The following is a 14,355-nucleotide window of genomic DNA, read 5'->3' on the forward strand; positions in this document are numbered from 1 at the left end:
ACATCGGCAGTCATGTTTTATGCGAAAATCGAAAGAATTTTTCAAAATTAGCAGGAATGCAAAACTGGGCTACAGGGGAAGGAATGTTTAGGACAAAAGTAAGGACAGAAGTAGTACTCAATGGAATGGTGAATTTTGTCAGGTAGGCCTTCTAATTTTCATTCATGAACAGAATTGAAGGAGAAAGGAATATTGTCCTGGTATGCATATCATAAGCGTTATGGGTTTTGCCACTTTTAGGGTTTTCAATTGGCAAAATAGCATTAAAAATCTGTCAAGAGTACTTCTGTAAGGAGTAACATGATGTATATGAAAACATTTGATTTTGGAGCAACAAACATATTCAATTGCCCTTTCAGAAAACGCAAAGAAACCCAATTGAGTGCACCTTTCTACCATTACATTTCTTCTGTTTTTTCTTCAAATTTCCAGTGTGTAAAACCTTTCTTTAAGGTCTCTAGCTTTCCGTGAGTACAAGAGAAAGCTAAAAGGTCGGCCTTCCCGATTGGACAGAAATGTCAATGGAAAATGTATAGATTGGTAGGATTTGATTTTCACAGTCCATATCAGTAATGGAATTTGGAGAAAACTTTTAAGGCTTTTTCAGATTAGTATCTAGGTATACTCTTCATTTAATTTCTCCTGAGTGAGCTTTCATCAACAATGGCGGGCAAGGCATTACATACTGAAAACTCTGCAACATTAAAGGATTTACCGACTGTAGAAACTGTCTTCAGATGACTAGGTAGTTAATAAAGAAGAGTCACATCTAAAGTGTATGCTATCATGAGCGTTCCTGATTGTGGTCGTCATAGACCATACTGAAGAGCCTGCAGTTTGTTAATTGACAGAATTGTCTAGCCCATTTCATTGCACAACTTGCTGAAGGGCCTTTTTTAGTTCGACAATTGTTACTTTCTCCCCACTTTGCGTTCTCCTCACCTGAACAATTGTAAATTCAATGTCAGCTTTTAATTATGGAATGCAACTTTAGGGCTTTTGAATTGAATGGTGAATTTAGGGCACGAGTTCTGTGCTAATTCAGCATTTACTAAAGGGTTTCAAAGAACAAGACAATGTAAGGTGTATACAGATTCATTTAGAGAGCTTAGAGTGTACAAAACAGGTAATTGAGCCCCTTTAGGGAATTTCAATTTCAAAAAACATATGTGATTTCTGTTTTAATAGAACAAAACGTAAACAGCCAGCAGATTAGTTTTATTTGGGGCTAAAGTGCTTGTGGTTTAGTTTTTAGGGTTTTGAGAATACCTTTGCTTTTATGGTTGCTACAAGGAAGTCGGTCTGAACCCTTGAAGACTGGAGCTCATAAGTTTCTACACAGAAATTAGTGAGAGTCTGCATAATTTGAAGCAATTTCCCCTCCTTCCAGGCACATTTCAGCTCAATCAAACCCTCCTCGTCAATGATAGATACTTCAATATCTTCTTGAAATGCATCAACTGCTCTAATAATTGTTGATGAAGAAGGCTCTTCTACAATGCGGAACTTCCTCTTATCCGGTCTTTCATAACCTTTATCCTTGAACTTCTCACCTCTGATAGAAGGCCCAGTACATTCACTTTCTGTCTGGTTCTTCTTGCAAGATTCTAGCTCAACCACTCTCCGTTGAAGATGCTTCATATAATCTATGGCATCTCCTAGGATCGATGTCTTGTCTGTCTGTTACAGGACAAACATATAAATTATCATTCATGCCGTTTAGCTACAAATTGTTTTAAAACTTTGATATAGAGACACATCATACGAAAATCATATAAGCATGTTCTCTTAAGCAATTTACAAAAGAGGTTACTGTGTACCTCATCTATGGTTACAAGAAATGGTTTCAATTTAACACACATGTGAAGCCAGAAGATATATAAGTACAACATTATCTAACCTTGAAGCAGTGTTTAGGAAAGAGATCTAACAACATGAAACAGAGCATTCAATGATGAAAAAAATGTTTATGGGGTCAGATCCAGAAGCTTTACAAGAAATTCAATGAAATACAGTGTTCAGAGAACCTCATGAAAACCTAAAAGGCTTAATGAAATACAGAATTGCAAAAAAATACGCTACAACTATATACTTTTCTATAGTTACATCATATCCATGCTATATGGCATAGCTGAAATCTGGAGGGTATATAAAGTACAATCTTCATATAAACTACAGTCATTATCCTTTATTGAGTTTTTCAGAATTACTTTGAATTTTGTAGGTATAGGGTTCTTTTCCATTTCCTTTCTCAATTGTTAAGTAAAATTAGAAAAAACTGAAATCATAACTATTTGTATTAATGTCGCTGATACTGTGAGGTTTTCTTGTACAGGGTGTTGCTTTTACTTAGCAGTGCTTGTTAAGACCTTATACTTCAATTCTTAAATGATTCCCTCGAAGTTAATGCAAGAGCATTATGAAAGGCCTTGTATTAGAGTACTACTTCGTGTGCTTTTTCATGTATCCCTGCCAAGACTCAAGATGCAAATGAATGCTGCTTGAGAAGGGATATTAGAAGAACAATCCTGTTGTCCAATGGAATCAAAACAGATTACATTCCCCATAGCTAAGGGGTGGGTGGTTCAATTTTTAACTGAAAGTCCGTATGCATTTTACTTTTTAGTAGTAATAATTTCAATGTCAAAGAATATTAGGTTTAATTAAATTACCTTGGTGACAAACGGAACTATAGATCTAAGAATCTTGAACTTCTCATTCAGTTTTTCCCTCCTTTTGCGCTCAGCAAGAACATGACCTGTATTGAGCTCTTCTAGCTTAGAACCATTTTGGGTTTCTTCACTAGTTTTAGGCCAGGCTTTGTCTCCGTCCTTGCATTGCAGCCTGGGGATCTTAAACAGCACACTTTTTAACATTGATTGTGATCTAGCTGAGGCTCTGCCAACCCCTCTGTTGACCCACTTTGAAAAAGCACGGGCGTAGGAACTCTCCAACTGCCAGGAGTTCAAGAGCAACGGCTGTTGTTGCAGTATAAAAGATACTGTTTTTAAAAAGGGACTATTGTCATCAGTAATCTCGTTCTTGTGTTGAGACAGAGAGTGGGTCATGGTCTTCTCCTCAATTCCAACAAGCATGGGATCATTAGCCTGAAACTGAGTATTATTATAAGAATTGAATACATTTCCTCCTCCGTTGTAGACCATGTCTTCTTGATTATAGTAAGGCCAAGCAATATAGTTCGAACAGCTTGGGGAGTTGATGGCTTGCATTGATTCATTCTCATTTTGTAAGCCAGAAATGTGTGGGTACTGTATGCATTCTTCTTGTGACTGAACGCTGCCATCTGAACTCTGCAGACTTGAAGTTGAGTGCTGCGATGATATCTCTGGTTCTGGATCTGGATCCTCCTCATCCACCCAAATGTTCTTAAGTTGCTCTATAATACTTGGATCCTCTGCTATCTGTCAACAAAATGATCAAATACATCAATACCAACTTTAGGATAAAATTTTTGTTTTGGCTAGTTCTATTTTGGTGCATTTACTTCTTGTTTAGCAGCCATTTTGTTTGTGGAGCTTCTTTGAATATCTATCTTTTGAGATTCTGTAGTGTTTTGGGGTCCTTTCAAAACCCGATTTTGCCTTAATAGGAAACTTTAGAATAAAAACCTCTAGGAAAATACTTGCTGGGTTATTACTATTAACAACTCACCAGCTTTGTTACACCTACTTCAATCACTCCATGTGCGACTGGAATACATAGTACAGTCTGCAAAAGGTGATGCCCATTAGAAAATGAAATCTGCTTGTAGCTTCTCTTTATGTGCTAAATGTTCACTAATTATAGAGTTTGGAGCTTACCTGTATGCCTGAAGTCTGTTTCAAGATTTTAAGTTCCGTATCAAGCCCAAGAGCCAATGTAGAATATGTTAGCATGAATCTATCTGCTTTAACAAGAATGAAAGAAATGGTAAAGCTGTGTGTACTTTGAAAATCACCTTAGCAAGAAGCACACGGGAGAAAACCTTGCTTTCCACTTCATTGGCTTTACACAGCCAAATAGGATGCCCATTTGCCATAGCCCTGCCTGGTAATCTGTGGAAATCCAATGTCCAAATAAATATTCATGGCCTCCTTAACATAGGACAAAACTATACTTCTGATTAATGATAACAGACTTCCACAATCCATGATATTATATTTGCATTTCTGGGTAAGATTGTGTGTGAGTTTATTAGCATCGACATCTTAGATTATACTCAATGACCCATCATCAGGATGAGAGAGCTAAGCATATACTTCTGATCCTTGGTATAACTGTGGTGTGTGGATTTGCTAGATCTTGACTTGAATTTCAGAGAGAATGACCAAATAAGGCTTTCTCTAAACTGTGAGAAATTGGGTTCCAGAATCAATACACAATAGTCCCATCTAGCCAAGTCTTTTGAGTAACTGTTCACTCGATTAACTCAAAATTCTAAGAAGTTTCAAGTTTGAAGGGCTACTTGAAGTTCATTGCAAGATGAAGATGAGAGGAGATTGAAACTAGTGAAATAAGCCATTAATGTCATCCACTCCCGGTTTATATTACTAGTTTCAATTTGATTGTTTCACCTAATAGAACGAATGCCAAGTAAATACCATTCAAGGTCACCAAGCATTGCTTGAATGGATCGAAACAGTACACACAAGGAATGGGTTATTCCGAATGACAAGATATTGTGCATCCAATCGACAGCCTAGGAATATTTGAGAGTATTGAAAAGTTCATACCCATTTCCAGTTGCAAACTCGAAGGACATAGAGACGAGATAAAACCACTCGGTGTCCGTAAGATCTTCAGGGGACAAAGCAACGGCAGAAAGCCTCCTAAGAGGTTGAACATCATTGCCACCTTCACAGGAAAGGGACTCAAAAAGGTCTCGCAGTTGAAGGCTTCTGTCCACACAAAGCTCATCCTGCCCCAGATTCTCCTTCGCTTGAACAGTTTTCCTTGTTTTTATATCCCCATTGTAAAACCCATCGCCCCAAACCAGCAATCTGCAAAGCAATAGCAAACAATTCAGTTCACAACCAAAAATCACACATTTTCACAACCCTGGATTTCCAAGAAGTTGAAATTCTGGGAAGCAACAAACAAACCCTCTCTGATGAGAAACACGCCAAAAAATTGAATAAGTCCATTGCAAGCTTTGCACGGCGGCTTGAAGCAAAGCCCTTATGTTGGTGGAGGCAGGATCCGAAGCATTAACATAAATTGCAGGTGCCATGGCTCCTTGTAGACTCAGCTAGCTTCACCAACTTTGGTTATAATACATTTTAGATCTGGGTATTTGATATAACCCTACCAAACTACTGGAGTATTCTAATGGTTTCAGTATGTTTTAATGGCTCCCGATTTAATGGTTTCAGTACGTTCTGATCAAGATTAACTGTTCTCTCCTTGTATTTGCACGTTGGATCTAGACGGATCGTTGTGCTTTGCACCTAGGTAGGTAGTGTTCATTGTTACTCTTTCCAATACATTTGAACCCCGAGTGCTTGGACTTTTGGGAGGGATGATATTAGGTCGATTCACCACTCTTCAATTAAAAAAACAAAAATTGTCAGGCCAGCATCAATATCATACCCAGAATTTACTTGCTCCTCCGACAAAGTCACTGATAATTATTAGACTATTCTGCATGTGGAATCTGTACATCTAACACACCGTGAAATGGGGCCGGATGAACTCAATGTAGTTTACGAAAATGTTGCCCTGGGACCCAAGTTAATGGGAGCAGTTCAAGTCCTAGCAAATGGTGGCTGTGTATCTCATTTGTGGGGGAGAGAGAAGATCTCACGAGGAAAAGACAAATGAGAAATAGTGTAATTTCTTTTACTGAAAAAACTGCTACTTTTGGTAACATGAATTAATTTGTCAGAGTCATTTGTTTTGAAAGGATTTTATTTTATTCACAGGATCCTTTCTTATTGGATATGAGTAACATCTTTTTTGGCTGATATCTTTTCATAAGTAGGACATGATTTCTTTTCGTTAATTTGTCATTAGATATGTCTAAACTCTACTCTAGTTAGTTTGAATCTGTCATTCATTGATTTGTCATTCAATATGATTAAACTCTAGTTAGTTTGAATCTGTCATTCGATATGACATCTCTAGTTAGTACGAGATCTCTCTCTTCTTCGGGATTAAGAGTTGCAGGCAGAGATAATCACTACAGATTAAAGAGTTGTTTCATTCAATATCATCCAACTTGACTTACAGACCAAAGATTCATTAGCACTCATACAGAGATAGACCATTTTGTTATTTGGTGTGAGTAATTTCTTGTTAGTCTGAATACTCTCTGGTTAAAAGTCAAGGATTGAGAGGTTTTCCATTTCATCTAAATAATAAGGGACGGCGGTCATAGAAATTATTTATTTATATCATTCAAAAAACATTTTTGTTAGTCAATATGAATAAAGTCTTTGTTAGTGTGAAATCTCTTCAATTAAAGTTAATAAGGGAGTGGTTTTCCATGTTTTCAAAGTGGTCCTCCTATCTCATCCCTTATTGTGTCTCAGGGACCCATTAGCACATACAATGATTATTATATCATTTTCTTTAACATGGGGTGTCCCGGCGACCTAAGCCAAGCGATGACCAGCAGCCGGTACAAGCTTAGGGTGAGACTACTCCCTCATGGGTGCAGAGCAACTCTGCACAAGCCACTCTCACCATTTGAACCCATCAAGCCATGTTAGTCTAAAATTTCTTTGCTTAAAGTTGAGACTGAAAGATCTTTGATTTCACCAAAGTAATCTTACCCTATCCTTATTATATCAGAATTTTACCCCAGATCAAATACCTATTAACAATCATGAAGATTTGAAATCAGCCTACTTGTAGAAATTTAATAAATAATTTAATTAAAAAATAGATTAATACCTTTATTATTTAAATGGCGCACAGATATATGATAATGGAAGGAAATCTTCCACGTGGATATCTCACATCGATGAAAATCTTAATTGGTCAGGGGTTTGGAATTAAGTGCCTTTTTTGGAATGAGTTTTTGAATTATAGTAATTGCATTATTTATGTTGGATGTATTTATAAATTGACAAGAAAAAAAGAATGTCCACGTGAGAGGGATTGAGTGTGTTTATTCAATATTCTTAATAATTATTGTACGGGAAGAGGATTTATTTTAGATTATATTGAGGAGAATTTCTTTTTTAAGTTGTGGAGATGGGCTTAGTTCAACCTTCCAAATCTAATATAAAAGAGAACTCAATTTCTCGTATTCATTTAAATATTCTTATTGAGGTGTTCATCAATTATTTAGGAGATGTGGAATTAAAGGGATTCTCCATTCACAAAGATTTAGTATTAATTTAAGTTGAACAAATATATAATAATGGTAAATATTATATCTTTTATATATTTTTTTCTTGAGTTTCATTAATTTTAGGTTGTTTTCAATATTATAATTAAGACTTTTTTAGAAAATTATTACAAGATGTTACTTTTTAATTAATTTTAACATTTGTTTATTATAAATTCATTTACAAAAATGAATTTAGCTTAAGTTTGTGGACATGAATCTAAATACTTTAAATTATAATTTAAGGTAGGGTTTGAGTAGGCTCTTTCTAATTAGTTTTTATTTGTCAACTTCAAGGTGGAGATATTTATTTGTACATTAGAATATTTTCTTCATTAGTGCACACTATGATGTTGTATAGAAGTACAAGACTTATTTTTTCATGTCCACATTTACCAAAATCGTGAAGAAGCTCAATTACCCATTGCATCATAATTATCAAAGGATCACATCAACATGACATATTGTATAATTCCTTGGCGTATCTTAGATCATGGGTCCTTATATCAAGGCAAAACTGTATATACAAGTATAAAATAGTTGCGACTCAAATTTCATTTATGTGAGACAAAGATTCAAATTCATATCTTTCTACTCTAGACAAATTCTAGCAATGATGCAAATTATACTCCATTATTGTTAGAATATGTCTAGAGTGGAATGTTAAGCAATTGTGTTATTGTTAAAGCCGATAGGCTTCGGATTTTACAATTTATGGTCGAAAAAATCTCAATCTCTTATTGGATTTTTATATTTTGTAGTAAAAAAAAATTCTTTTATCACCCGCTTTCTAAATATTTCTACGCATCTTTTACATTTCTAATTCAAAATTTTCTATCCTCTATATTTATAATTCAAAGTATAGTTTCCATTTTATATATTCACATCTAAAAGATTGTTTTTAGAATTTATTTATAAAAATATTGACTTGTGCCTATTAATTAATGAATCTTTGCCCATTAGAATGCTTATTATTATTTATAATCAAATAAACTAACAAATCAAAATGTCATGCCCAAAATATAGGGCATAAACACACTAACAATTTTTTTTTTAAGATGATAATCAGATTAAATGTAATACATAAGTATTCAAATAGAATTACTTAATTTCCTCACGCTCATTTATAATATGAAATTTAAGTACAAATCAAATGCGAATTTACTTAACATATTTTAAACTTAATTTGCATAACATTATATATATATATATATATATATATATATATATATATATATATATATATATATATATATATATATATCACTATGTTATCTAATTAACTTCAATCAAATGAATATGATTACAAAACATACGAATGTCGTAGGAAGAGTGAAACTTCATTTTATCCATTTTCAAAAAAACATATGTAAAGAACTGAAATACTAAAAGGCTCAATGCAAGAACATTACTCAATCCTTTTTTTTTTCTTCTATTATTCAACTTGGTTCAAGGCTCTGTCGAGAAAGAACTAGTAAGAAAACTCGACATCCTTGCCACTTCAACAAGAGTTTAAATACACTTTTACATAATATTACAATACAATTTGAATTCTCTTCTTGGTCCTTAATAAGGGATCCTTTTGAATATCTTCAATACATCATGGTGATCATGGAGAAGACGAAAACTTACTCGAAGACAAATCAAACATATCATAAAGAACAAATCAAGCATGCATTCCCATCCCAGTTTGCACAATAGGTTCAACATTTAACTAGACTAGGGAGAAGGTGGATTTTTCCAATAGGAGACATCGGTCACAATACCACAACATAGCCCTTTCGAGGCTAAAATTTCAAGAACTTTTGTTCTTCCACAAGTGCCCTTTCGAGACCAATACTACAAGGATTTTCATTCTCTCATTTCTTTAAAATTCAAAATTTCAATACATGGTATGTGATGACAAGTAGGGGCCCATAACACCCTACCCTCTTTCCCTCTTCTCATCACGAGAAGAGACTACACTATTGGGGTCCAACTAAAGCCCTTCTCCCGTACATGGCCACTTCTTCCGTATCCAAGGGTGAGTAATGCCAAAACAACCCACAAAATCCCTTCGAAATTCAAGAAAAACATGAAGAAAACATCCAAGAAACATGTTTCAATCCCTCCCAAACATACCCAACATACATACAAGCATACCAATGAAAAAACACAATAACATAAGTATGAACCAAGCATGAACAACATGAATAAAAGGGATGAAGGACTCCTACCTCCACAATAAGGTTATGGTAACATGAACAAGTTTGAGATGAGCTGTTCTTTCCTTCCTTCAATCTTCAAAGCTTCTCTCTAAAACTAGAGATTGAGTAACAACCCAAAACCCTCTCAGAAAAGCCTCTAAAAAGGTCCCCCCCAAAACTCAACCACCTACCCCAAAAACAATAACTCCTACCCACTTGCCTAAAGCCCTAGAGACTTCTAACTCAACTAGACATAAGGTAGGCCTCAAAGTGGAGTTAAAGTTATCCAACTCATGATGGGACAATCAATTTTTGCACTAAGGCAAAAATGGAGTTTTTGAGTGACTATAAAAGTCAACAAAAGGGGCTGGGGGGTGGAAAATGCCCCCAACCCATACCCATACCCCTTAGGTACTTAGATTTCATGATTTTAGGCCTTAAGGATTAAATAGGGACCTTTCAAAAGCTTGAAAATTTTAGGACTTACTAACAACCTTCAAAATACAGATTACTCACTAATCTTGATTAGGATAATTAATCTCGATTACTAATTGATAGCAAAAAGGTAACCAACCTAATCCAACTTAGATATTTAGGTTACTCGGCTAACCCTAACTATCATGTTGGAATGCATATACAATTTATGAGTGTCAAGCGACACTGAAAATTACTGTTACAAAACATTAACACTTAAAGATTACAAAATGATACTTTCATACATCTCACGATACAAATAAAATATGAACGACGGGGTTTGCATCTTTTGTTAGATTCAACCCTAGTTTCCACAAATGGTACATAGGGTTTAGTTTCGTTTCTCCATTAAATTTTTTGGCTAAAAATATCTTGCACACTTATTACACACCTCAGTAGCTCAAGGAAATCACATGCATATATATTAAAAACCTATCTAGATAGTTAAATAAATTAGAACATGAATCTTTCATAAAATCAACTATTTAATTCATTTCTACCCACATTTAATCATCTAAAATCACATAATCAAAATATCATAATTTTTTTTCATTAATTCAGATTAAGTACCAAAATAATCATCGTTAGGCATACATACACCTAATTATCATAACAACACCAATTAATGAATATTGAACTATCTGAAGCATAAAACTTAATCAAGGTATCAAATCAACACCCTTATCATCAGGTGAAAATGCTTCATATCATCGTTAGTGAAATTTTAATGTTTTAAGAGTCGAGATAATGTAGTAGTTCTCAAATCACTAAGTATTAAAACATGGATAAATCAACTGCTCTCAATGTCAGAAAGGACATTCACAACATAACATATTACATCATATATGATTCAATCTCCTATAATGGTTTTAACAGAGGATTCATATTTGATAAATAGATACCAGGAGAGCCCTTACACAAAAGTTAATCTCTAATTTTAAAAAAAATAATTTTTAAATTAAATTTATCTCTAATTTCATCAACTCAAATGAATGTCTTATTAGACCATTTTTTATGGATTGGAATTTTTTTTTAAAAATGTTTTTTATCTGCTATCAATCCTTCTGTAACATGGAGTGTTAGTTTAGGTAGCTTGGACAAACATTTGTTCCTATGTGATTAATTAGCAAATAACTATTTTACTAACTAATGGGTTAGAGTTAAGACAAATATACGTTAATTAATTGACTCCTAGAAACAACTAGTAACCTATTGGTTAGGTTGTTTTAATCAAGAAGCAACTAGAAACTTCTTGGTTAGGTTTTTTTAATCAAGAAGCAACTAGAAACCTCTTGGTTAGGTAGTATAAAAGGGGGTCAAGGGAGGCATTTTGAGAACAAGAGTTGGTAGAAGCATTTGCAGTGTTAGCAAATGAGTTTGCAGTGATAGCAAATAGTCTTGCAATGTTAGCAAGGGCATAGTGATAGCGTTGGGGTTAGCAGTGGGGAATATCAGTAGGAGAAAATAGGAGATTGTTTGAATTTTTCCAATGAGAGGCAAGGAGTTTTGTATCTCTTGATTTATTGAAATTAATATAATTCCTCATTTGTAGAACTGGTTTTCCCTTAGGGGATTTTCTAGGGACGATTTGTTTGAAAATATTATGTTCTTTGTGTTGTGAATTTCTTTCTGTATTTTATTAGTGAAGTTGTAGTTATGTTATTTTTTAATATTAGTCGTGAATTATTTTTGGCAATTTAATAATCGTTTACAATAGGAGATTAATAATCAGTGGCCCTAATAGGAATTTTCACATGGTAGAAGAAGAAGGACCTTTCTAAGGTTAAGTGTTTTGGTTGTCACGAGTATGGTCACTATGTTAGTGATTGCCTAGAAAGGAAGAAGGCAAAGAAGCAAGTGACAGCTTCAACAAGTGCAAAAGAACTCTCCAATAGAATGGAAGATGAGTTTGCACTTATAGCTTGTATGGTGAGCTCAACCTCATAGTGTGTTTGGTATATAGATAGTGGGGTGTCATTTCATATGACATGAGTTAGAGAGTGCTTCTCCAGTTATAAGGAGAACACCAATATCCAAATTTACTTGCCCAAACTCAACCCAGTTGGGAAAGGGTCTGTTTAGTTTTAGAGGGAGAATAGAAAGATAATTCCACTTCATGATGTGTCACATGTGCTAGGCTTAGGTATAAATTTGATTTTTATATATGTTCTTCGGGATAGGGGTATAATGTACTCTTTAGAGGGACACATGTTGATTAAGCACAAGGATTGGAAATCACCCATAACTATTGGAGTTAGAAGTGGTCACCTTTATAGGTTGCAGTTTGATACTCTTATGGCAGTCATGACCAGTAGTAATCCTAGAGATCTTGGAGAGCTATGGCATAGGAGGATGGGCCATATTCATCATGAAGCACTCAAATTTCTTCGTGAGACTGTGATAGGTGTTCCAAAGGTGAGCATAAAGCATGATGATGTATGTAAGGGATGTGTGTTGGGGAATTTTACTAAAGCATATTTTCCAAGGAGTGATATCAAATTTGAGGGTGTTCATGATCTAGTACATTCAAATGTTTGTGGACCAATGTCGACAAAGTCTCTTAGAGGATATGAGTACTATGTTACTTTTATCAGTGATTTCTCTAGGAAGACCTGGATATACTTCTTGAAAACCAAGGATGAGGTTTTTAGTTAGTTCCAAGAGTTCAAGGCTTTTGTGGAGAACTTGATAGGAAGGAAGATAAAGGTTCTTCGATCAGACAATGGAGGTGAGTACAAAGGAAATAACTTCTAGGAGTTTTGTACCAGAGAAGGAATCGAGAGAGAGAGTGGATTGCTCCTTACAATCCATAGCAGAATGGAGTTGTTGAGAGGAAGAACCATTCTATATTAGAGGCGGCAAGAGGTATGCTACATGACTAGGATATGCCCCATTATTTAAAGGCAGAGGCGTGTAGTACAATAGTCTATATTCAAAATAGGGTTCCACACAAGACACTAGGGAAGATGACACTAGAGGAAGCTTTCACAAGAAAGAAGCCAGATGTTGGTCACTTCAGAATATTTCAGAGTTTGGCATATTGTCATATTCTAAGTGATACATGTATCAAATTAGATCAGATTGTAGAGAGGGCACTTTGTTGGGTACAATGAAACCTCGAAGGAATATAGGATTTTAATCCCCAGGACCAAAAGAATTATTGTCAGAAGTAATGTTAAATTCATGGAGGACAAGGAATTTAGAAGGTCTAGAGATTTTCCAGCAGATGGTTAAAGTGAGCAGCTAACATAAGCTCCAAGGCCTAGTCAAGGGCAACAAGGCACAAGCACAGTTACTAGTACAAGTGTAGGCTCAAGTGGTGAAGTTTCAGAGCATGGAGCAATACATCTAGAAGACTTAGAGGTTCATAGTTCATCCTCTACAGTTGGTAGCAAGAACCATGAGGTTCAAGAGACATAAAGGGATACTTAAGAGTTTGTGGGAGCTCCTAGAAAGAGTACTAGAGAGTGGAGACAACCAACCAAGTTCAATGACTATGTTACATTAGTTAGTCAATTGGTAGATAGTGAACCTTCCAGCTATTAGGAGGCTGCACAACATCAAGTATGGTAGGATGCTATGGTTGAGGAGTATAACTCAATTATGCAGAATGATGTGTGGGAGGTAGTTCCTAGACCAATAGATAGAGCAGTAGTTGGATCATGTTGGATCTATAAGATAAAGCATGATGCAAATGGTAGCATCAAGAAATGCAAGGCAAGGTTCATGGCCTAGGGGTTCTCTCAAAAGGAGGGAAATATTGCATTGAAATCATGAAGAGATGCGTGATGGGGGAATTGCAAAGCCATGTCTACAGCCATGATCACAAATTGGAGGAATGTAGATACATCTAGGGAGAAGGATCTAGATCCCACCTTATACAGACAATTGATAGTTGATTGATTCGCTTATGTATCTGGTCAACACTAAGCCAGATATAATTTGTAGTAAACTCGCTTAGTCAATTCGTGGTTGAACCAAAGAGAATGCATTGGATAGCAGCCAAGCATGTATTGTGTTACTTGTGTGGTACTGTTGAGTATGGGATCAAACATGTTTGAGGTGAAGGTATCATATTGATAAGCTATATTGATGTAGATTGGGAAGGAAGTGCAATAGACAAAATGAGCACTTTAGGGTGTTGTTGCAGTTTGGGATTAAGAGTTCTATCTTGGTTCAATAGGAAGCAAAAGTTTGTGGCTTTGAGTTCAGCAGAAGCAAAATACATAGCAACTACCATGGCGACATGTGAACCTATATGGCTTCGAAAGTTGTTAGCAGCCTTGTTTGGTCATAAGGTTGAGACTACTATGATACACTGCAATAATCAGAGTTGCATCAAGTTGTTTGAGAATCCAGTAT

General features: G+C 35.3%; 1 protein-coding gene across 2 annotated transcripts; it reads right to left on the reverse strand.

Moving 5' to 3' along the window:
• Positions 1–369: 369 nt before the first annotated feature.
• LOC149563440 (transcription factor TT8-like) lies at positions 370–5,748 on the reverse strand. Of its 2 annotated transcripts, XM_089826699.1 has the most exons (8): positions 5,103–5,748; positions 4,734–5,000; positions 3,959–4,055; positions 3,822–3,836; positions 3,673–3,729; positions 2,673–3,422; positions 1,270–1,680; positions 370–942 (listed from the first exon to the last, which is right to left on the reverse strand). In XM_089826699.1, the coding sequence occupies exons 1-8, from the start codon at positions 5,228–5,230 to the stop codon at positions 868–870; spliced, it is 1,800 nt and encodes a 599-aa protein (XP_089682825.1). In that variant the 5' UTR covers positions 5,231–5,748; the 3' UTR covers positions 370–867. The 2 variants fall into 2 exon arrangements, with proteins under 2 accessions (XP_089682825.1, XP_089682826.1); XM_089826700.1 differs by lacking the exon at positions 3,822–3,836.
• Positions 5,749–14,355: the final 8,607 nt, after the last annotated feature.

Source organism: Cupressus sempervirens, chromosome 4 (genome assembly GCF_028749045.1).
Source record: "Cupressus sempervirens isolate cs-2001-9-10 chromosome 4, ASM2874904v1, whole genome shotgun sequence".
Classification (NCBI taxonomy): Eukaryota; Viridiplantae; Streptophyta; class Pinopsida; order Cupressales; family Cupressaceae; genus Cupressus; species Cupressus sempervirens.

Excerpts from the sequence above, each read along its gene's own strand:
- LOC149563440 (XM_089826699.1), bottom strand. The coding sequence starts at position 5,230 with ATGGCACCTGCAATTTATGTTAATGCTTCGGATCCTGCCTCCACCAAC. Across the intron at positions 1,681-2,672 it reads TAGTTCCGTTTGTCACCAAG|ACAGACAAGACATCGATCCT; the intron begins GTAATTTAATTA and ends GTCCTGTAACAG. Across the intron at positions 943-1,269 it reads TAGCAACCATAAAAGCAAAG|GTGAGGAGAACGCAAAGTGG; the intron begins GTATTCTCAAAA and ends ACAATTGTTCAG.